Source organism: Thalassophryne amazonica, chromosome 17 (genome assembly GCF_902500255.1).
Source record: "Thalassophryne amazonica chromosome 17, fThaAma1.1, whole genome shotgun sequence".
NCBI lineage: Eukaryota > Metazoa > Chordata > Actinopteri > Batrachoidiformes > Batrachoididae > Thalassophryne > Thalassophryne amazonica.
In genome coordinates this window covers 52,454,439-52,479,691 of record NC_047119.1, presented here as the reverse complement: position 1 = coordinate 52,479,691, position 25,253 = coordinate 52,454,439, and the positions used below count along the sequence as shown (strand labels likewise).

The 25,253-nt window shown below is 40.8% G+C and overlaps 1 protein-coding gene across 1 annotated transcript; it reads left to right on the top strand.

Annotated features, from left to right (window-relative positions):
- The first annotated feature begins 372 nt into the window (after nt 1-372).
- On the top strand, nt 373-25,128 carry gtf3c4 (general transcription factor IIIC, polypeptide 4). The gene is made up of 5 exons (XM_034192223.1): nt 373-688; nt 9,413-11,149; nt 14,960-15,090; nt 15,490-15,578; nt 24,886-25,128. Exons 1-5 carry the CDS (start codon nt 395-397, stop codon nt 24,948-24,950), a joined length of 2,316 nt encoding a protein of 771 aa, XP_034048114.1. The 5' UTR covers nt 373-394; the 3' UTR covers nt 24,951-25,128.
- The last annotated feature ends 125 nt before the right edge of the window (nt 25,129-25,253 follow it).

Below are 25,253 nucleotides of genomic sequence, written 5' to 3'. Positions count from 1 at the left end.
AAGGGAAATCTCACCTTACTGACTCACTGCACATTCACTGTGGTAATAAAAATAATCAAAGTTATAGTGCATGAGGCGAAATGACATCTTTATGGAAAATAAATATCTTTTGTCTGGCTCAAAACCTTTATTCCATGTTTGTGTGTCCAAGTGGTTGAGTAGTTTTGGATTTCAGTGTCCTGCTCAAGGACACAACACTCACCCCAACCTTTGGCTAGTAGGCAACCCACTGTACCAACTCCACACCATGATTAACATTAAAACACGTGCAATATAACTTTTATGCACATAAATGTTCCTGTAAATAAATTAAAAAAAAAAAAAAAAAAGTCCTCTCTAAATCACGACGTCATCTTCCCGCCCTGCGCCGCGTCACTTCCTTTGCGCCGTAAACATGGCGGCCATCGGTGGGTTGTTTTCGGCCGAGCCGCTGCCTTCGAATGTCAACGTCAAGACGGAGACCGAAGCCGAGTTCGTGGCGGCGGTGCCACGGGCCCCCGTCGTGCCGCTGCTGGCCCCCGTCAGCGGACTGCAGCCGCTCACCTGGTCGCAGGACCACCAGCTGGCTGTTTGCACCAGCAACGGCGTCTCCGTCATGGAGCTGCTGTGCGACGTTCAGAGCAGCAAACAGGAGCTGACGCTGCACAGGAGCAGCATCCCTCTGCCCACGCAGGGCTACAAACTCGCGGTAAGCACACACACGGCTACAAAGTGTTCGTCTGCCAGCTGTTAGCCATAACAGTTAGCCTTTGGGCACAGAGTTTATTGTTGGTGTGCCTATTTTTCTGGCAGAAAGGTGCCAGAAAAATAGGCACACCAACAATAAATCCTGTCTCCCAAAAGGATGTTGTTCACACTTCTGTTTCAGTTGTCTGTGTGTTACGTTATCTTTGTAAATTTTTAATCTCTAGGCACACCAACAATAAATCCTGTCTCCCAAAAGGATGTTGTTCACACTTCTGTTTCAGTTGTCTGTGTGTTACGTTATCTTTGTAAATTTTTAATCTCTAGGCACACCAACAATAAATCCTGTCTCCCAAAAGGATGTTGTTCACACTTCTGTTTCAGTTGTCTGTGTGTTACGTTATCTTTGTAAATTTTTAATCTCTTGTGTTGGACTGTATTTTATACAGTCAGGTCCATAATTGGTTGGACAACAACATTTTGTGTTGTTTTTTGACATTTTTCCTCTTACGGAGACATGGTGGTTAATTTTTCTTGGGCCCAGATTATTGCGTTCCCTTGTAATAATCTAATATCATTAAAGCTCATGCCTATCATAGCACACAGTGAGTGGAATCAGGTGGGGGGGGAGACTGAACTCATATGCGTGCGCACACACACACATCAAACAGCAATAGGATTCACGAGAGAATGGGATCCTGTAACATGAGGGATTAAGTTGCTACAACTTGCACAGCTGTAAGACTATGAAATATAGTTTATTTATACAACAGTGATAGTAAGTAGCAACACCTGTTAGTGTGCCCTGTGTCTCCTGAGTTCTGTGTTTTCTGGATCCAATGTGGACAATACGATCCTGACATCCTCTTTCCTGATGGACATACCCTTTTCTCAGCATCTGGCATGCATAACCTGGTAGCCAAGCAGGCTTCCAGAGCCTTGGAGTTCCCCCCGAATAAAATGCACAGCATCTTCTAGTGCATCATATCTCCATCGAACCAGTCTGTTTTTCTTTAAAATATGCTTCAGAGTCTTCATGCACATAATCACATTGTGTCTCACAGACAAAGCCCCCAGTATATTATTGTATGTGAGCCCCAGGTTAAAATAAAACTTAAGTTCTGGTTATCCATGATGTGCAATCCATCCAACAGATTCAACGAACCTGTGTGTCGCCAGGCTGGAAATATGGACTCAAAAGTTATTGCAAGGGAATGCAATAATATTGCGAGGGAACGCAAAAAAAAAAAAAAAATTTAACCACCATGTCCCTTGGCGGGTTCCATATCCTCTACATACCAGTTCGGCCACATAAAAAAAAAAAACACATGAGTTTATCATCATTGACATCAGTAAAAGGTGATGAGTGCAGGCAGATTTTTTTTTTTCTTTTCTTAGAAACAAGTACATAGAATGTCATTTCAAACCTAAAAAATGACATGCAGCACCTGCATACCAAGTGAGGAACTGAAAATATCAGCTAGTTTTAAAATAAATCTTGTTTCCATGTTGAATACAGTCAGTGTGCTGCACACTCGTAACATGATAAACATGCAATACTGTGTTTATGTGAGACGGTAGTTGTCAATGACAACAAATGATCATTAAATATGGTCAATGTTAACAATTTTTCATCCCGTAGACGAGGAGTCAGTGGCATCTGTATTTCAGCTTCTTTTTATGTAGAAACCAGTACAGGGCACAAACCACAAAAGGACTTTTACTTTTCATCAGAGAGAGAGAGATCAGACATTTTAGTTTTTGTCAGGAGCACTGCCAGAAGATTTTATTTATTTATTTTTTTTCGCCACCTTGGTGACTCACAGGCAAAGTCACCACGTCATACATTTATTCGCATTATGTGACATGGCGACGGCTAGGGAGAGCCCCAATATCAATATCGTTAATTTTTTACACCCAAAAATACATATCAGTTGGGTTCTTATTTTGTCCAGACCCCAAAGATATTTAGTTTACTACCAGATAGGAGTCAATATTTGCAAACTGTTTTTTTTTTTTTACTTTCACTTTTGATACTATGTGTGCTTCTTACCCTGTGTGCTGCTGTACAATGCAGCTGGAACCTCAATTTCCCTGAGGGAGTCTTCCCAAGGAATCATTAAAGTTCTGTCTAATCTAATCTAAAATATTCACTTTTTAGAAGCTGAGGTCAGAGAATTTAGATATTCTAAAAAAAAAAGTTGATTATGATTAATTAACAAAACAGTTAGCAATTAACAATCAATCAGTTGTTGTAGCTCTGTTGTGGAGTGGAGCAGCAAAGGTTTTAAATGCAAGAAGAAAACAAGCCAAATCAGTTTTTTTACCAAGATGCTTCAAAGACATGTCTCGGGGACCTCTGTGATCTCTGTATTGTTGTTGATGTGGAGTGTAATTTGTGAGCTTCTCAAAATGCAGCAGCTTCATAAAAGGGCATATCTCACTCCAGTCAACACTATCTTTTAAAAAGTATGTACCAGATTCATTACTTCCAACTCTTTAACTTGTGCAAGTCCTGATGTAGCTAATAAAAATATTAGCCATACAGCGTCTGAAAAATGCACACAGATTCAGAGCTATTTTTATCCATAAACGTGACGTAAACTCAGGTGCTGACTATTCGCTGTCTGAAGGTCACAGCAGCTGTGTCTACTTCGTGATTTACTCCAGTACACACAGTCACTCTGGGCTGTCTTTTGTTTCCAAATGTAATGTTTTAATTTGGCTTTCAGATCACATGCTTATATTTTACAATCAACAAATGTACGTCTTGCCTCTTTGTAATCCGTGGTGTATTAAAAACAAAAAAGAAAAGACAAAACATTGCATACGTCTCAATAAGACTGGTGTCTCTGATTTCACTCCTGCTGTGTTCACACACAGACGTTCCTTTGTCAGGCGGTGGATCAGGTGTCACTGACACCTGAGGGGGGGCTCCCGGTAGTGTTTATTTTAGCTATTGCTTTAGCTCAGCTGAGCCAGTCACTCAAAGAGCGGGGAGGTGGTTCACATCACGGCTGTCCTCTTAAAAGCAGCCACTTGTTGTCACGTTCTGTTTGACTCCGTGATCACAGAGGTGTCGTCTTCAGCGAGACTGTGTCCCACACATAGCATCTTAGCTCAGCATGACGTGATGCAATGCCACGGCGCAAACCACAAACACGGCCGGTGTCGCCGACTGAAAATCAGCCCGCCCTGCCTTCACTGGCCATGTGTCATTAGCCGCGGTTCACGTTTTATCACGTCGGTTCTACTTAAAACTGCACTCCAGTCATCATCCATCTCAGCGACAGATATCTGAAGCTTTTGTACAACAATCATTTACACATAAATTCAGCATTATTTCATCATAAAAGACTGAGGAAGTGGTCAGAGTGCTGTGGCTACACCAACTGCAGCTGATGCGTTCACTGTGCATCGGTCATTTCAAAAAGTCACAGGGTATACCCTTGTTTCTGCTTAAAATGGCCTTGCTTCTGCTTAAAATTGACTTGAGAATGATTTAAGAGGTTTTACCTTGTCATGTGATGGTTAATAATCCCATTAAACCATTTGATCGCTTTGGGTGAAGAGACTCTGTCTCAGACGAGCTACTGAGGTCTGAAATGATGCCTGCGCAGTGTAGGCAGGGTGGACCAATTGGTTCTGTCTGCGACACCGGAACACGCATTAAGAATTTTCTCTGGGCCACACAAAAGGAAAGAATAAAATCCATGTTTTAGATCTATCATATTTTGAAGACTGTTCAGCAGGGGTGGTGGCCAAGTGGTTAATGCGCTTGGTTTCAGTTCAGAAGGTTCCAGGTTCAAATCCCACCCCTGCCACATTTCTCCATGTAATGTGGAGTTGCGTCAGGAAGGGCATCCGGCGTAAAACTTGTGTCAATTCAACTTGCAGATCCACCTTGGATTTGCTGTAGAGACCCCGAGTGCAAACAAGGGAGCAGCCGAAGGGACTTACTATATTTTGAAGACTGTTCACAAGCAACACTAGTCATGTGACTACACCCTTGCAAAATACACATTTAAACCATTTTGGCGTATACCGTCTGCAAAAACACTGATTTCACACTGTAAAGAATTAAGTTTTCCTCCATTCATTTTAGGGGTGTGACCTGAGATGATGTCAACAAAATTCATGTTCCTCACACTTTGAGGTTTTGAGCAGTTATCAGAAGCAGGTGAAATCAAGTTAATTTCCATGTTTTTGACTTAATTTCTCTCGGTATATGGCACTAAAAATAAAATGAAATACATTATTTTCATAATTCTTTATTTATTTAGAATAGTGAGCCAATTTTACATTTTAATTAATAGTGATACACACTTTAATGTCTGAATGTACAGAACACAGAATTTAATCTGCTTACGTTCCGCCATGGGATAAATGTATTACAGCCGTATTTCCTCAAGATAAGTGAATTATTCTTTTAGATATTGAGAGAAATGTTTAAAAATTGTTCCATCTCACAAAAGTAAATAAATAAAAAAAACAAAAAACAAAAGACAAAGATCTGGAGCACATCTTCAGATAGTAGTTAACATGAAAATGTATGTATTGATTCATTTATTTACAAAATTGATAATGATACCAAGTTTGAAAGCATTTTAGCCATCATGCTAAAAATAAACCTGCTGTTAAAATTATTTAAAAAAAAAAGAATTGTTAAAATTTGCCCAAAAACTTTAATTCTAATCCAGTTACTTTTCTTCCGAAAATCTTAATTGTCCGAGATTTCCAACCATAAAATATTGTGTTGACAGTGGCAAAATATTCGACAGTTTCACATTTGATGTATTAATTCGCACCCTGACAACGTAGCTATGCAGATGTCAGTAATGGCACTGTCATCTGAGAGAGAGAGAAATGACGTATTTCTCAGCACCCTGACCACGTTACTAAGCGGATATCAATCATGGCGCTGTCAGCTGAGACAGAGAGAAACGACGCTGTTGCTATGGTAAGCTTCGCCGACCGAAACACTTACAGAAAAATAAACCGTGCAAACGATGGAATTGGATTAGAATGGGAATAAACCCCTTGTATCTTATGATTTGTGGATGTTAATGCTGGAATACGGTCGCAAATATCCGTTTTAAACTCAATTTGAAGCAGTAAAATCCAGCATTGTCTGTAAATCATCAGACACAACAGGGTTATTCCCTAATTACTTTTAGATATACTCTTATACACCTGCTGTACAGGTGAGTTCTATAAAATTTTGGACAAATAGATTTCAAGCTAACAGCATTAGCCAAGTTAAGAGACACATACACATAGCACATTTCAAACAAGTTAGGCTCTTAAGATTGCTTGTTACAACATTATGAAAACCATGACGAGGACTTTAAAAGAGAGGTTTTGAATCTGGATTTAATGATGCTGAAAGATGAGTGTGGCTTGTTTGATAAAATTGCTTTTTGGCTCAGAGTCACACTACTGGATAATCCATTTAAATAAAACGTTGTATATTGGTGAATCACAGTATATTTAAATGTCTGCATTGATAATAAGAATTGTTATGTCTTAGCAATACACAGGTGGTTTACACACGGCATCTGTGAGTGCGTTCGAAAGCTGTTACTGTTTGTTTACTTGTCGAGCAACTTGTACAAACACATATTAGACACTCAGCCAAGTAAATCATCACACGTGGGCCATTAGTTTGGCAGTGGTGGAAGATTTTTGTATTTTTCCTCATCTACTTAGTAAACTAAAATTATACAAGTTCATGTGTGGAATGCAAATTTTGAGGAAAAGGGATAACTTGGCCTGTTGTTTAGTGGAGGGTTGGGGGGGGGGGATTGAACAAAATAATTGTGTAGCAGCAATCTGTCTGTGTGCAGCTGCTCTGGCTGGTAAACGGGATTGTTTATAGGTTCATTTGTACTCCAAAATTCAACTTGGCAGATGAAATATTGGAAGTAGCTGAGTTTTGTATTCCACAGGGTGCAGTGAAAGAAAGGCAAAGTTGGTTCCTTGCTGTCATTTTTAGATTATGATGAGGTGCTCGTAAATCTGAGGTAGCGGTTAGGGAACAGTACACGATGACAATCAAAGTGTTACTTTGTGGCCTCATCACCCGCCCAGGTGCTAGTTTGTGGTGTTGCTTTTGTTCACACCGCAGCATCATCCACCAGAAACAGCCCAGGTGGAAAACAGCTTGGTGATTCTTCATACATAAAATGTTATTTCCTCCTGCCCTCTCAGGTTATTTAGCTCATCCAGGTTGTCATTGGGGTCCTTTTTCTCCACCCAATCACGCACAGTTCTATAGTGCCTACAGTCGTATGCCATAATTTACAGATCAATCAATCAATTTTTTTATATAGCGCCAAATCACAACAAACAGTTGCCCCAAGGCGCTTTATATTGTAAGGCAAGGCCATACAATAATTATGTAAAACCCCAACGGTCAAAACGACCCCCTGTGAGCAAGCACTTGGCTACAGTGGGAAGGAAAAACTCCATTTTAACAGGAAGAAGGGAGTTTTTCCTTCCCACTGTAGCCAAGTACTACAGATGATGACTGACTGAGGTTAAGTAGCTCTTAGTCATCCACAGAACCTGATGTTGCCCATTTTTGAGCTTTCATCCCATGTTGATAATCTGCAGTTGGAAAGAGTTGAAAAGAGAAACACACTGATCCAACTTCCTGTCTCTCAACACCATTTTCTGCACTCATCTGATGGTACCAGTGCATAAAAACTGTTAATAATGTCTGCACTCCTAAGGTGGAAGTGATTTAGAATCACTTTTTCTGAAATAAATAATGAGGATGTAAACATTCATACGTCCTTATCAAAAGTTATTTTCAGGAAGTGCAAGATGTGACACTGAAGGCATCATCTTCATGTCAAAATAAGAGGAATTTTTCTATTAACAAATCTAAATTGTGTTTTCCTTCCTCACCACTGCCTTGCATTGTTGTCTGTGTTTATATCTTGAACAATTTAGCTAGTCTTGTACATACAGTGGAACAGAGAAGGATTGACGTGAAAACGGATCATATCTAGACTGGAGTCACCCATGTGTCTTCTGGCATGAAACTGTAGAACTGCAACAGGCAAAACTTGCACTGTGTGTAGCGGCTTTGCTCAGTGTTGTGTTATGTATAAGTCCTCCCAGGCGGTACCCTTGGGACACAAACTTATGATCTCCGGAATGAGAGGTGGATGCTCAAGTCGGCTAAAATCCGGGCTCTGGCCTGAGGGACCAGAGTATTCTTTGGCAGTCGGGGGAGTGAGTGAGGTTTTTGAGAATGGCCTATTCCAGAGAGATTTACCATACAGTTGCGTACTGTTTGCATTTTAATGACTGACGGTGTCCAAGAGTGGCTGGTAATGTACATGTGTCCATCTCCCATGTTTGTTATATACAGAAAACTAATTCTAAAAGTTATGATTTGTATGATTTATATTTACTACGTCCAGTTACTTATGGACTTTGAAATTGAAGGTACTGTGTATGCAAATGGGTGTAATTCCCAAATTGTAAATGACATTTTTTTGTAATACCCCTGAATTAATGCTAAAAACTTACACTACAAGAACATCTTGATTACTTAATTTTAGAGCTGTAACGATTGATTAATCAACTACTCAGTTAGACATCTATTTTAATAATTGATCATTTTGAGTAAATTATGAAAAAAATACCCAAATTCTCTAATTTCAGCTTCTTAAATATGAATATTGGTTTATTTTCAGAGTTTGTTTACCACTATTTAGCATTGATCTGTGAATTTGGGCTGTGAAGAAAACAAGACATTCGAAAGCATCATCTTGGGCTCTGGAAAACATTGATCAACATTTTTCATTATTTTCTGGCATTTTATTGACCAAACAGATACCGTATTTTCAGCAGTATGTCGCACCTGGTTAAAAAAAATGCTTCTTCAAGATGAAAAACCACACTGCAGTATGGGTCGCATTGGAATATGTCACACCTTTTAAATAAAAAAAAAAAAAGGAAAAAAAAATGCTTCTTCAAGAGTTAAAAACCCGTATGTACTAAGTTGGTCCTTTTCTCAGTAATGTAAGCTCTTTGTCATTTTTTGTTATTAGACTTTATTTTGTTTAATGTTGCAGTTCTGGGAATGTCCGATATAAATCGTCAATCTTACTGTTATTTTTAATAAGGAATGTGTAATTTTTCGCTACATAAGTTACACTTAAACGTATCTTACAGTACGTCCAGAAAGTATTCACAGCGCTTCATGTGTTCCACATTTTCTTATACTACAGCCTTATTCCAAAGTGGAGTAAATTCATTTTTCCCTTAAAATTCTGCGCACAACATAAATTTGCAAAAATCAAAAGGAAAGAAATGTTTTTTTTTTTCACATTGTCATTGTGGGGTATTGTATGTAGAACTTTGAGGGGGAAAAAAATGAATTTCATCCATTTTGGAATAAGGCTGTACCTCAACAAAATGTGGAAAAAGTGGAGAGCTGTGAATACTTTCTGGATGCACCGTATACTCCAGAAAATACCGTCATCAATTTTTCATTTGATTAGGGTATTTTCTCAATGAATCAGTTATGAAAACAATCATTAGTTGCAGCCCCGTTCTATTTCAACTCCATTGTGATGGTGTACGGAGGCAAAATGACACCAAAAACGGGCCACTGTCTAAGTTTTTATGGACCTGACTACAGAATGACATGCAATAACGTCTTAACCATGATCATCTTTAATTTTTTCTTTTTTGTGTTTTACTTGGTAAGGTGGAGCCAGAGGAGGAGCTGATTGCAGCAAAGAAGAAGTTCTCCTTGCATCCGGACCCGACAATAAGACAAGTTTTCCTGGCAGACCGAGTGATGAACCCAACCGTTGGTGGACACAGCGGAGTAAAGTATGCCAGCTGGTCTCCATTGGGCTGTGACTCTACCGGGCGCTGTCTCCTCGCTTGTTTAACACTGGACCAAAGACTTACCGTTCATCACAGCCCCAAGCGTCTGGAGTGGGTCACGCTAGTTGATCTCACCAAGAAGTACAGCGAGAGGCTAAAGGCACGTGGCTACACTAAAAAGGACAACAAGCCTCTACAGGCAAACCTTCTTGACTTTGATGAACTGCAGCGACGTTTCCGAATGCAGACCTCTCTGAGAATGGAGTGGTCAAGTTTGTACACCATCAAGCAGCGTCTGCCTGACGGCACATGCGTAGATGTAGAGATGGTCTTGCTTGCTGTCTTGATGGAAAATGGTGACCTTGTTTTGTGGAAATTTGTTCTACCCTTTGTAAATGGGGAGGACGTTGTATTATATGACCTCATTGAATCGGGTGTGACTAGTCCCAGCGACTTGGCATGGTGGGAGTACGAGAGCGCGGATCGTCGAATGAGCGGCCTAATTGTTGGCAGTGAGTCTGGACCTGTTAAAATCCTGCCGGTCACTCTGTTTGGAGTCAAAGGCTACTTCACCCTTCGACATCCTGTGATCCTCTGGAAGGAATGTGATGAGATTGCTGTCGAAAACCTCAAATGTGTCCCGATGATCCACCCCGTTCATAAATCTAGCTGCAGCCTCATCGTCGCCTCCCGCGGATGCTATATCTTTTGGTGCTTGCTTATGATTTCGCCAGCTGGGTTAAATGTACACAACTCTCACGTGGCGGGTCTGCATTCACTTCCTGTGGTCTCGCTAGCAGTCAGTCACCGCAGCGTTACAGTGTACACGTGTTCATTAGATGGGCGCATAAAAAAACTGACTCCAACGTTCACAGACAGCACTATGATTTTTAAAACAGAGGATGTGTTGCAGCCTGAGGTCTTAACAGGACGGCGGGTACATGGGATCGCGGTGAGTCATAATGGGGCATATATTGTGCTTGCAAGCACACAAGGAATTGTCAGTGGGCATCATCCAGTTTATAGAACCTACCAGGTTCAGTTTATGGCCCTGAAAGAACCAGAAATGGCAGCAGCACTGCTGCTCAAGTCTCCGTCACAGAACCTGTACAAGATGGCTGATTTACTTGATCTCGTCAGGTGGCAGATTTTGAAGAACCGGTCCATCCCTGACTCCCTTCAGGCTGACCTTGATCAAAAAATTCGGGAAGCAGATTCACCCTATTTCTGGCGTTTCAAGCTCTTTTTGGCCCGTGTGCTGTACAGGTCACTTCAGACAGTTAAAGAAGTTCACTACTGGAAACCTACACATGATGCCACCAAGGTGGTCCTCAATGATGAGGCAGTGGAGTGCAGAGGAGATGAAGAAGTTGCTACTGAGGGAGGAATTGGAGGTGGTGATGTTGCAGCAGTGAAAGAGGAGAATGTGAAGGCACGGTTGGTGGAGGTGCAGACTTGGATTAACATGGTGGAGACACACCTAATGAGAGAGCACATGAAGAAAGTTCTAGGGATGGTGTACCTGAACACCTACGTTACTCAGAATACCAGCATACCCACCTGCGGCCTAGTTGACTACCTTGCCAGAAATACAGAAGACAGAGATTCAGAGGTAAGACCCATTTATTCAGCTTCCTACCAGAATTTTGAAAAATTTGTCGCACCATTTACCTGGAACCTGTTTGCCCCCAGGCCCATTGATATCATTGAGCTAATGTTTTTGGGAAAGTGAGGTGGGGGATTGTTAATGGTTTACTTAAAAGTGGTAGCTCAGTGGATAACAAGCAACAGTGACATTGGTGGCCATCAAGCTCACAAACAACTTGACAGGCCTGTGTCTTCATTCAATATTCTGGTCATTGTACACATTAAAAGATGCCAAAATGGTCCAAAAAAGGAAGCTTACTAGTCCTACCCTTTATCTATCAGAACTCAACAATTCATAGCTGAATATGGAGAATCCATTAAGCCTATGCTACACTAATTTAAAGGAAAAAGTGACCCTTGTGAATTTTCAACCCGTCATCAATCATATATTAAAAGTCCGATGTGTGTAGGTGGATGTGTATGTTTGGTTGCCTATCCAAATGACTGGCCTGTTGCTAAGCAACAATAATCTCAGAAATTGATTCATTATGAAGACGGGGATGGGACAGGAGATGCCCAAATACTTAGGGTTGCTACAAATAAGCGAAGTGCACATCTCGGGCCACGCGGTGCATTATGGGTAGGCTGAATTTTTCGACTACCAACCCACAAGCTATGGCAGCAGAAAGCAGCGAGGAGTGCTGTGATTTGGATCATTTCAACTGCTGGAAAGTTGACGATTTAAAGTGTTTTTGTAAGCTTCGCGGATTGACCATTACAACCAGGACTACGTACGGCAGTGGACAGAAGTGGAAAGAAGAGCTGGCTGTGCTTGTGTGTGCTGCATTGTTACAGAAACTACCGTTAGTGCCGACAAAGGAGGAAGAGAGAGCCGCTGTCGAAAATGACCAGTCCTTGTTGATAGTTGGAGACAAACAAATTTCTGACCCCTTGAAGGCAGCTGACGGATGGTTGGACGAAGTCCAGAGTCTTTCACTGTGGATATTGCAGAATATTTGCTAAGCAGGGATGAGAAATCGCTACTCCGCCGGCTTGAAGCAATGAAGGTGGGTCTCGCATATAACCTCTTTGGTGTCACGTTTGTTTTGATAAGTTGACAGACATACAATGATATGTGCATGCATGCAGTTTGTTTATAGAACATGTCAATTTTACAATATTACGCGCCACGTCATTCATGGCACGATATTACAGTCATAAGCTGATGCACGAAAACGGCGTCATCAGCCACATTATAATTTGCCACAGTTTCAGGATATTGGCAAAATAAATGTGTGCAAGAAACTTACAATTTTAGTCCATCTTGTACGTCCATCTGGATCTTTCTTTTCTGTAGGGAAATTGTGTATAATGAACAGAGGTTTACGACCACATTTCTTCTTCTTTCCGTCTTTGGGTGGACTCAACGGAGCTTTGCAGTTGTGTGTTTTCAGCCAACTTTCAAGCCTATAAATTCCGTTTGAGCATTTGAAAACAGCACAATGCGCACCTGTCATTATTGTATGCATCGCTTAAGGCTTAAAGCCTTTGAAACAATCCCTGTAAGCCTTAACTTTTACAGTCCGCTAATGCTACTGTATACGAAATTCAATGGGAGCGGTGTGAGTTTGGTAGTTGGGATTTTTGCCCCCGTTTGACCCACGCATGCGCAGATGTGTTGCGCACTTCGCTTATTAAGACCCCTTCCTTGCTGTCCTCAGTGCTCGGCAGCCAGTGTTTTAATTGGTTGGCTAGCATTGAAGGAAGGAAGGGGGTTTTAATTAAAAAGTTAATTAAAACACTGGTTGCCTACCAGCTGCGCTGTCAGAGGCAAAGTAATTGCAAATGTCTACAAAATCAGCCGATTCATTCTAAAAGACAGGGATGGGACAGGGTATGTCCAAATACTTGTGGAGCATTCAAATTAAGTCTCCCTTCCATCTTTCCTGTTTGCAGTGTCCAGATACTTACCAAACATTTTATTTATTTAACCTGGTTAGTCCCACGAGACCTCTTTTGCTAGGCTATAGGTGGGAATCGAACCCATGACTTTTCTGCTGGGAGGCAACAGTGCTAGCCACTAAGCCACTGTGCTGCCCAAACATTAGCTCCTAATGTTAAATATGTAAGATTAAAGGACATGTCTTATGTTTTTTAACATCCCAGTTTGTAAGACATCATAAAAGTACTCATGATTGTAAGTGTCTGTGCACACATATGCTAATAATTAGTGATCTCTGATGTATTTTATTTCTCTCACTCTGAGTGTTAACAGGTGCATTTCCGGAAAATGTTTCACTCGGCAATTAGCGGCATTTTTCAGTGTGTAACGTCCTATTTAGCAAAACAGAAACATCCCCATGACTGACAGACAGAGGGAAATGAACCTGCTCCATCCAAAAACGAAGCTTCTGAGCTGCTGTTGAAATGTGATGGCTGGAATTTACAGAGAGGAGACGACCCGCTTCACCCTGAAACTCTTAACTTTTTCAGGGTGTCGGATTTTGGAGCCTAAAGTGTGATGACACGCTTTGTGTGGATGCTGGTTTACTGAAGCTGTGGACATGGATGCGGGGACATCTGACACTGTTTTTAACAGACAGCCTGGACACAGAGATGGATTTGTTACATTGAAAAAAGTAGAAATACATTATTTCCGGGAATTAACAGACATTATTTAAAATGCCATGATCGAGGGAGAGGCAGAGCTGCAGCCGCGGCAATCTCGCATGTGCGTTTCTTTGATCGCATTAAGTTTACATTTGGAAATTAATCTATAACACGACGGTGAGTCTGGTATGTTCAGCATTTTATCCCTTTTGTGTTTTGTGTCAAGATTTCTATTTTTTTTTTTTTTTTTTTTTACTTTAAGACAGTGTAAATTTGGACCTGTGTGTGTGCGTGCGCTGTGCAGCTGATGAGACACTCTGTTCCTGCTGGCAGCAGATGTATTTTTTTTTTTTTTTTTAGCTTTTATTGATAATAACACTCATAATTAATCATGCACAAAGCTGGAGATGGTTATTGACAGGGCTGTGTTTATGACTCAGTGCACATCAACCTTCTTGGAGCCGCAGATTTTAACGTGACTACATCAAAATTAACAATTGTCACTTAAAACGAGTCATTATAACACGACGACATACTTATGTGAACTTTGAAATTAATCTGTGCCTCCATTTTTAACATTATCAGCTGCATTCCATTGAAGCACACACTGGGACGCTTCTAGCTGCAACTTCAATTGTCGGAAACACCCGAGTACTTGCAAGTACTTTGTTTTCTGGCGTCTCTGTAGCTGTTTGTTGCGAATGACGTACACTTTGAAACCGGTCACAGAAGTGCACAAAGTAATGAACAAAATGGTCTTTAATCTCACTCAATTACATCTTTAGTAATGTTGATGGCTGAGGTAATTTAAGCATTGGTCAGAAGCGACGCAATCCTAAATCCTTAATGTCTGTGAAATTTCATATTTGGCATCACCTCAATACCTGTGCTGGAAATCTATTAAATCTATTCAAGTAGTAATGATGATTATGATAATAATACATTTTATTTATAACTGCCTTACAAAGCAGAGCTGAACAATAGATCAATAAAACATGTTCTTGTAGGTCTGATACATGCAGATCCACTTTGTCTTTCAGACCGTGTTCAGTATCCCTGAAAAAAATAGTCACATATTTCCATTTAGTCCTTGATATTAGCACATAACTCACGTTGAGGCTGAATGATATTTCTGTTAGTGCGATACAAGTCGGATGAAAATGAACGCAATGTTCTCTTTGACTTGATTTATCCCCTCTGGCTCTGTGTGTTTCATCCTCCTCAGGTCCTAATTGGCCACATCAAGAAGAAGATGAACAAGCAGACGTTCCCGGAACATTGCAGTCTGTGTCAGGACGTGCTGCCCTTCAGGGACCACAAGCAAACAGTCTGTGAAAACGGTCACATGTGGCTCAGGTAGGCACGCTATTCTTATTAGCTTCAGCCTTGCTGTTGGCGTGCGATCTCAGACACTGTACAGTTGGGCCTGACAGTCAGGACATGAATTGAATCTTAATGCCAAATGCCTTCTTTGATGGTTTATTTATCCTGTCTGAGCAGTAATCAAGCCTCCCACCTTTTGATATTTACCCATGCTCCACTCTCATCTTCTTTTCATAAATATCGCCTATCAGAACATTTCCTCGGTGGAGAACGCGGTGCTGACAGTGGGCACTGCGAGGAGAATGGGCGCCCATCACTATTGTTTCTGCTTGGTTATATTATTATTTTATTTTATATATTTTTATGAGTGTGCACAGGATTGTCTGTCCCTGCCAGCCAGCTCTCTAATGCTGTTCTGTCGCTCTTCTCCAGGTGTGTGTTGTCATACCAGGCCTGCCAGACGGTGACGTTCAGACGTTGCCTGCTGCTGGATAGCATCGCCAAACTGCCAGAGCCTGAGGGTAAGCGCCACTTTCCAGCTCTCCACCTCCATTTCACAGTCGCTCTCCATCAGCTCTCTCCTCCTGTCACCTTCATCCTGCTCGGCAGCTCAGATCACGGCTTGACATTTTGGGTTACAGCCAGTGGAAAATAATATCCTTAATAAATGTGAATGATTGATATTTTTTCTTTGTAAGAGATGGCTGAGTGCTTTTCAAGGTTTGAGAGGAAAACAAGGGCATCATTTTGAAGACTTTGCTGTATTCTGATACATGTTGCGCTGCTGTAAGATTATAAAAAAATCAGACACATCAACTCAAATACCATGAAATTGATTAAACCTTTCACTTCCCACCACATTAGTCCACAATAGAGCTGCAGCAACTGATTTTCATTGTTCATTAATCCTGATCATTTAGCCTGTTAATATTCCATAAAATGCCTGAAAAAACTGTTAAATACATATTACATTTGCACAGGGGTGGATCCAGACATTTCCTGGGGTGGGGGCAGGGGTGGGTGGTATGATTCATTACAATTTGGCAATCTGCTGAACAGATTCAGCTCATTCGTGTAATAAAATCATTTTTATGCAGATGAGCAGGTTGACATTTGAGATCAGACAGGAGTCTTCATGGACTATGATGTTTGCAGATGACATTGTGATCTGTAGTGAGAGTAGAGAGCAGGTTGAGTCTGGTCTGGAAATGTGGAGATATGCTGTGGAGAGCAGGGGAATGAAAGTCAGTAGGAGCACGACTGATTACATGTGTGTGTGAATGAGAAGCCCAGTGGAATAGTGCGGATACAAGGAGTAGAAGTGATGAAAGTAGATGAGTTTAAATACATGGGGTCAACTGTCCAAAGTAATGAAGAGTGTGGTAGAGAGGTGAAGAAGAGAGTGCAGGCAGGGTGGAGTGGGTGGCAGGAGTGATTTGTGACCAAAGAATATCAGCAAGAGTGAAGAGGAAAGCCTACAAGACAGTGGTGAGACCAGCTATGTTATACGGCTTAGAGACAGTGGCACTAACAAAAAGACAGGAGACAGAGATGTTATAATTCTCTTTGGGAGTGACGAGAATGAACAGGACTAGGAATGAACATATCAGAGGTACAGCTCAGGCGGGACGGTTTGGAGACAAAGTCAGAGAGGTGAGATTGAGATGGTTTGGACATGTGCAGAGGAGGGACCAAGGGTATACAGGGAGAAGGATGCTGAGGATGGAGCCACCAGGCAGGAGGAGAAGAGGGAGGCCAAAGAGGAGGTTTGTGGATGTGCTGAGGGTGGACATGCAGGTGGTTGGTGTGACAGAGGAAGATACAGAGGACAGGGTGAGATGGAAACAATTAATCTGCTGTGGCTTTTAAATGGGGAATTCATTATGTGAAATTGCCAATATGGTCCAAATTCACAATGTCAACAAAAAAATTATAAATGGCTCTCCTGAAGGGGAACGTTTCAAAAGGGCAGACGGGTTTGACCTACTTATGGTAGCGACTGATACGGTCTATAATAGTGACATCATAGATCACGCAGGGACTTTGCCCAACTTGTGCAAGGGATGCTTGGAATGAAGGTAATGGAACAGAGCATTATGAGGGTTTGTGTACATGTGATTATACAACCCCTGGCAAAAATTATGGAATCACCGGCCTCGGAGGATGTTCATTCAGTTGTTTAATTTTGTAGAAAAAAAGCAGAACACAGACATGACACAAAACTAAAGTCATTTCAAATGGCAACTTTCTGGCTTTAACAAACACTATAAGAAATCAAGAAAAAAATATTATGGCAGTCAGTAACAGTTGCTTTTTTAGACCAAGCAGAGGAAAAAAATATGGAATCACTCAATTCTGAGGAAAGAATTATGGAATTACCCTGTAAATTTTCATCCTCAAAACTAACACCTGCATCAAATCAGATCTGCTCGTTGACATTGACCCTGTGCCATGACATTGACCCTACGTGTCTTCTTGCAAGGAATGTTTTCGCAGTTTTTGCTCTATGGCAAGATGCATTATCATCTTGAAAAATGATTTCATCATCCCCAAACATCCTTTCAATTGTCCAAAATATCAACGTAAACTTGTGCATTTATTGATGATGTAATGACAGCCATCTCCCCAGTGCCTTTACCTGACATGCAACCCCATATCATCAATGACTGTGGAAATTTACATGTTCTCTTCAGGCAGTCATCTTTATAAATCTCATTGGAACGGCACCAAACAAAAGTTCCAGCATCATCACCTTGCCCAATGCAGATTCGAGATTCATCACTGAATATGACTTTCATCCAGTCATCCACAGTCCACGATTGCTTTCCTTAGCCCATTGTAACCTTGTTTTTTTTTTCTGTTTAGGTGTTAATGATGCCTTTCGTTTAGCTTTTCTGTATGTAAATCCCATTTCCATTAGGTGGTTTCTTACAGTTCGGTCACAGACGTTGACTCCAGTTTCCTCCCATTCGTTCCTCATTTGTTTTGTTGTGCATTTTTCGATTTTTGAGACATATTGCTTTAAGTTTTCTGTCTTGACGCTTTGATGTCTTCCTTGGTCTACCAGTATGTTTGCCTTTAACAACCTTCTCATGTTGTTTGTATTTGGTCCAGAGTTTAGACACAGCTGACTGTGAACAACCAACATCTTTTGCAGCATTGCATGATGATTTACTCTCTTTTAAGAGTTTGATAATCCTCTCCTTTGTTTCAATTGACATATCTCGTGTTGGAGCCATGATTCATGTCAGTCCACTTGGTGCAACAGCTCTCCAAGGTGTGTTCACTTCCTTTTTAGATGCAGATCTGATTTGATGCAGGTGTTAGTTTGGGGATGAAAATTTACAGGGTGATTCCATAATTTTTTCCTCAGAATTGAGTGATTCCATATTTTTTTTTCCTCTGCTTGGTCTAAAAAAGTAACCATTACTGACTGCCACAATCTTTTTTTCTTGATTTCTTATAGTGTTTCTTAAAGCCAGAAAGTTGCCATTTTAAATGACTTTAGTTTTGTGTCATGTCTGTGATCTGCTTTTTTTTCTACAAAATTAAACAACTGAATGAACATCCTCCGAGGCTGGTGATTCCATAATTTTTGCCAGGGGTTGTATTATGCATGCACACACACACCTACACTGCTACCTTGAAAAAGGAAGTTGCATCTTTGTTAGTTTGATTCTTAGAAAATACCTAAGAAGTTGCATCTTTGTTAGATTCTCAGAAAATACCAAAAAGATGTAAATAAAAAGGAGCAGATAATACAGCCTTTTTTTCTACAAAAGTCAACAATAAATTGTAAAATTTAAACATAAGTTGTTTTCCACATTGAAAGACACACAGAGTACCTGACATTATAAGTTTCAGCAAGAAGTAATTAAAATCACAGTAAAATGAAATGCATAAAACATTTAACATAAATAAATTGAAAACACAAAAGTGTGGTATACGCTTCTGCTGGTATGTTAATGTATGAATTTACAGTAGAGGTGATAAGTCTGGAAATTTTCTATACCAAAAGACTGATGTTTTAAAGATAGTATATTGTGTATTTGCATAGAGAAAGATACCACTTTACACTTGCTATGTGGTATATTGACTCCTGTTTTCAAAAGGATACCTCGAGCCTCCCAAATAAACCACCAAGAAATGGTTTCAGTCAGATGTTCCCATTGCATGGAAATGAAAATCAAAATGGCGTCCATAGTGGCCATATTGGATCCCCTAATTTTCCACTGGGAAATGGTTTCAGTTAGACGAGGCCTTTAGTTATTGTGGGAAAACAAAGCGTTTAAAGATGGATGTCCAGACAGGATGAAAACCGAATGTTCCAGCTTCGTTGAGTCATCATTAAAAATGACCAAACATCAATGACTATTGGCAGCCAAGAACAGAAAAATCTTTCATTATAAAAACTTCAAATTCACCTTAATTTCAGTAGACCGACTGATTCAAGGCATCAGAGCACAAATTGAAATATTTATTGTTTTCCTCCCCAAACTTTAGGGATGTACTACAGTCTGGCCCCCTGTGATTGGTGGGCACGGGCCACCGTATACAGCTGAACCCACTCGGCCATAGAAGACTGTGCCATCAGTATGCTGAAGGTCAACGACAAAACCTTAAATTTTTAAACCCATATGAACAGAAAGTCAACAGGGATAAGCTGGCACTGGGTAATATGATCAAATGTTTGAGTTCCAGTCAAAACCGGAGGAACTCTAAAGATAGCTGTAAGGATCTTGTATGATTTCATGATAAACTGTATTAAAAATGGTCAATTTTATAACACAAAAGCATGACTCAGTGTTTCAGTTTCTGCCATAGGACAGAACGCATTGAGCGACTGTGTGCCATGAAGGGACATGAGTCCAGATTTTCTTTTCTACCGATCACCTCATCAAGTGGTTTTACAGAAGAGCACCTCTCAACTTAAGCAACCTGATCATCTGTAACTCACTTGCTGAGGTAATCAGGTCAAGGGAAAACCTGTATTGTCTTGGTCCAATACAGTAGAACTAAGATTTGCAATTTGGTCTGCAGACCAGATCCAGACTAGTCATTGGTAATTTAAATTGTTTTTTTTTTTCTTTTCTTTTCTTGTTTTGAGATATTTTGCATTCGTGCAATGTAGCACTAGCTAAAACCAGCCATGTTCTGTCTCCATCAGTGATGCATGCATCAGTTAGTGAGCTGAGAGCTGACTATAATCAGTTAGGTTGGGTCAGTTTTGATTTTCCACTCTGATACTCAGCACAGGAGTCCCACAGGGCTGCGTGCGGAGCCCATTCTTCTATGTTCACGCATGACTTTCATTTCATAACACCAATACCAGTTAAATTCACAGATGACACAACCGATGTAGGGTTGAGAACCAAGAGTAACAAGTCTGCCTAGAGAGGAGGTGAAGAGGCTGACAGAGTGGTGCACAGAGAATAACCTGAGTCTTAACATTCATTCATTTTCTGCTGCTGGGTTGGCTCGCAGTGGCAGCAGACCAAGCAGCTCATTTCTCAATCCTCGGCCAAGTCCTGTAACGCTTCCTGAGGGATCCCGAGGTGTTCCCAAGCCAGCTGGGAGATATAATCCCTCCGACATGTTTTGGGTCTTTCCAGGGCCTCCTCCCTGTTGGACTTCACTGGAAGACCTGCGTAGGGAGATGACCAGGGGACATCCTCACCGCCACCTCAGCTGGCTCCTTTCAATGTGATGAAGCAGCGACTCTACGCCGAGTCCCTCCTGGATAGTTGAGTTTCTCAACCTGTCCTGGAATGTAAGCTCAGATACCCGATGGAGGAATCTCATTTCTATCGCTTGTACCTTCTTTTGGTCATTACCCAAAGTTCATGACCATAGGTGGGGATAGGAGCTAAAATCAAATGGTAAATGAAGAGTCTCCTTCTGGCTCAGCTCCTTCTTCACCACAATGGACCAGTACAGCGTCCGTAAAACATCTAATGCCGCAACCAGTTAATCTATTGATCTCATGCTCCAACTTACTCCCATTTGAGAACAAGACCCTGGGATACCTGAATTCCTCCACTTGGGGCAGTAACTCTCCTCTGACCCAGAGGGGGCAATCCACCCTTTTCAAGAGAGGACCGTAGTCTCAGATTTGGAGGTGTTGATCCTCATCCCACCTGCGTCACAATCGGCCTCAGGCCTGTGGGTTTGACTCTTGTGAGAGGTGATTGAGAAGTTTTGAGCCTGCACCAAGAAAAAGTAGGGTGGTGTTCTCCATCTTCGGAATTCTGAGAAACCTACATTCCGGAGAATGTGCGATGTTTCGACTCACGAGGTACAGTGCTGAGAAATGCTGGTTTCTCAGAAGGCAAAAGACAAAACGTTTTCTGGGTTGGGCTCAAAACTTTCCAATCGCCCCTCGTAACATCAAAAAACAAAATAAGTCAGTTGATTTCAGGAAGAAGCAGGATATCCATTTAATACTGCACATCAATGGGGAGAGGGAGAACAGTTTCACACAGAGGACCTCTCCTGGACCACAATCATCACAGCGCCAATCAAGAAGGCTCCAAAGCTGATGTACTTCCTGATAACTCTCAGGAAGGTAAACCTGTTGCAACAAGTCCTGGTGTCATTCTGTCAGAGCATCCTCACACACAGCATTCTGGTGTGCGCATCAGCTCTGCAGCTGATTTATAAAAAAAAAAAAAAAAAAAGGCCCTGTAGAGAATCATCAAGACTGCACAGAATGCCATAAATCACCGGTTACCTGACCTGGACGGCATCTTCACCTCCTGTTGTCTGCAGAAGACACATCAACATCCAACAAGACTCATTCCAGCCCGCCCACAACCTGTGTGAACTGGTGTCCTCCAGAAACCATTATAGGTTTTTGTGTAAACACCATGCAGACGCTGCATTTAAAGCACAGCGAGTTTAAGTCTGTGCTGTGTGATGGCGCCATCTGCTGGATTTGGTCAATTTAAACATCTTAACGCTCCTCCTCGCACTATGTTTGCTCCATTCTTAACTGTGCGCTCCAGATCTGATGCTATCGATTTTCGCACCATTGTTTTTGTTTTAGCTTTACAATGGCTAATGTGCTAAAGCGCCTAACCATGGCAACGTACTCTACCTCATTCAAATACCTCAGGATGTTTTGAATAGTCAAAGCAGTGCAGGGAGAGATGACGATCATATTCAAAACGTGTTGTGTCTTAAAAACATCTGTAAGACCAGAGGATATGTGCAGCTGAACATTCACGTTCAGCACTCATCTGTCTCAAACATCACACAATGCAAATATTGTTTTTGTTGATGAAACCAGCAGTGAGAAGCTCATGATCGTCTGGAGGAAGTTCCTTCCTGTCATAAACTGTGTATCCACCCAGTTCAGCGTCTGCAGGCTGCTGCTGACAGATTTACACAGAGAGACGTGTGGACGTCCAGACAGAGGACTTTGTGAGGGGACGTCTTCTCCACTCATGCATTCACATGAGGTTTTTAACCCCTTCACTCGTTTCTCGTGATCAGTGTTGAGGTTTGAATGCTTCAGACTGCATGAGCACATTAACGCAGCATTATAACGTGTGATGTTAAGATGCTGCAGGTCAGTCTGAAGGAGCAGCGGCAAGATGAAACAATTAATCCCTGCTTCATGAAGCAATCAGGCTCATGAATCAGGGATCAAGTCGATGCCAATTTTCTATAAAACAGAGCCTCACTAATTGGGACATTGAGTGCAGCAGTTAAACCCATAGATATAGATACTATTGTGCATTTTGCGAGAAAAGCACCAAATTTTCAGGAGTGTTAATATATGGCATGAAGTTTATTATCAGACATGGAGGCATCCTGGAGCTGACCTCTAATGACCCACAGGGGTCAAAATTAAAAAATGCTCCAGTTGTTTTAAACTATACCACATTATTTGTCTGATCATAAAGATTCCAAAAAGGTATCGTTTGGACTTTCTATGACTGAATGTTTTGGAGTTATGGGGCAAAAACAGCAAGAATGGTGACAAAGGTCAATTTCAGTTTGTACAGGGGTCAAAAGTTAAAGTTGCTCCAGTTTTGGTAAAAAAAAAGTTATGCAAACGATTGGTTGAGTTAATGGGTTTAATAAGTTGAATAGTTTTGACTGTGCTGAATATTTGGTGTCCAAAGTAAAGGTCAAACAATGTCGACGTCCATTGGATTGTATGACATGTGACATACGTTACCCCGTAACATGATAACTAAACATGACACATAGGCAAGTAGAGAAGAATTTCCATGCAACAAAACAGATCAAATCTAGGCTTGCATCTCTCATATACCTTCTGGCAAACTGTTTCTGACAAATTTCACATTATCGTTTTTTAAGAAAATCCTTCTCTGCTCCACCGTGATGCAACAGTTAAAATTTGCACTGTGCACACTTTCTACAGTCACAGCCACAGAAGCCTATGACGTCTTCAGTGTTGTCATGGGTGACTTGGAAATGTTCATGTGTTCATCCCCTGACCTGTCTTAAAAAAAAAAAACCTAGCTGTAAAAGTGATCATTTACTGTAAATTAATGTCCAGCACTCATTTTATGTCAGGATGTTTTTGTTTCACTTTGTGAAAGTTTTGGTCTTGTTGCCAAATACCTTTGGACATTTAAAAAATATATATTTTTGAGGAAATAAATCGCTTTGTTGCATTTATTTCTGACCATATATTGAAATGTGTACATAAAATATAGAGGGACCAACAATTTTGTCCACGTGTGTAAACCAAGATGGTGGAAAACGCACCAAAACAGCTTATTTCTGTATAAATCTAATGTGTTTCCCATATAATTTGTAAAGGTTCGTGTGAATTAAACATGTCTAAATCTAAAAACGTTTTTTTGTAACCAGGTAACATCTCCAAATATCTCCTGATTTAAAAGACATCTTATGGTTGTTGGTATGCACGTTTTGTGTATGCACATCTCATGAGGTCAGAGATAACTTAGGTAATTTCAAAACCTCATACATGCTCACATGCACGTCAGACGATGTTAAAAGAAAAATAAAACATTCATTATGGAATTCCCACCAGGTTCCTTCATTAAAATGAGCTGTAATTTTGCAGCATGTCGCAAAATAAATCAACATTTTAATGCATAAATTTCAGTAGAAACTAAATTTGGTCAGTTTTGTGACATTTGAAAGGCCGTACAGTTTTAAATACTTTGGAAACGAGGTTGAAGAGGGTTTCTAATAATCCCATTTATTGTTACTTAAATGAGAATTACAGGCCAAAAATCAAAGTTCTTTAAACCTTTTATATGTACTTAAATGGGCAATTCTACGGTAACGGAATTACAATCTGAGCTAATCTGTCGTGGTTAGATGCCATACGTCCAGATTTTGCTGCTGTTGTAATTCCGTTACCATAGAATTGCCCAAATACAGTGTTCAGTTGTGGAAAATAGTTGTTCCCCCCCGGGACATTATCCTGGTGTGATGTTCGTTCTTTAATCGCTGGAAAACATCTTGTGGTTTTGATTTTTGTAGTATTTCCCACAGTCACCAGATGGTGGGTTTTATATCTTAATTTATTTGATGGATATTGACTTCAGTTGTGGATCTTGGTGTTGGCTCTCGGTACAGTAGTGGGTCACAGAATCCTGACAGTCACCTCTCGCAAGATAGTGGACAAAAATATCATGCAACTCTATGTCCGTTCTATTGTTTTTGTTTTGTTTTTTCATCATATGTTCCTGCCTGCCTGATATTTTCAGTTTTAGTTTTGGTTGGAAATAAGCATCACTAAGCTGTTTCTCATGGTGAGTTAGTAAATGTTGTTGTTTTGCACTGTGAAACCTTTTAGTCCAGACATTTGTTCTTCCACAGATCCAGACTGGATAAAGAAGCTCCTGCAGGCTTCCTGCACACTCTGCGACTCACCCATGATCTAGATCCTACGGATCGGCGGAACCTCAGAGTTTTGCGGTGACTTAGGAGCCCTTCGCTCAGACGCAGGGATCACATTCATCGACCGTCATTGCTACAATAATGTATTTGATCTATTTTGTTAATGTTACTTTTAATTTTATATTGGTAGAAAAAAAGTGCCAATAAACTGCTTTGATTATATGTTGTGTTGTTTCATTGCGAACTGTTCAAAAACCTTCAGCTAGTCAACATATTCGCAGATATAACATCATGGACTGAAAATTTAAATTTATTCTTTTTTCCTTGCGTGATAATTAATTCCCAGC

Bases quoted from the DNA above. Each gene is read 5' to 3' on its own strand.
- gtf3c4 (XM_034192223.1), top strand. From the start codon at position 395: ATGGCGGCCATCGGTGGGTTGTTTTCGGCCGAGCCGCTGCCTTCGAAT. The intron at 689-9,412 runs GTAAGCACACAC...TTACTTGGTAAG, and splicing joins CGCAGGGCTACAAACTCGCG to GTGGAGCCAGAGGAGGAGCT. The intron at 11,150-14,959 runs GTAAGACCCATT...CATCCTCCTCAG, and splicing joins CAGAAGACAGAGATTCAGAG to GTCCTAATTGGCCACATCAA.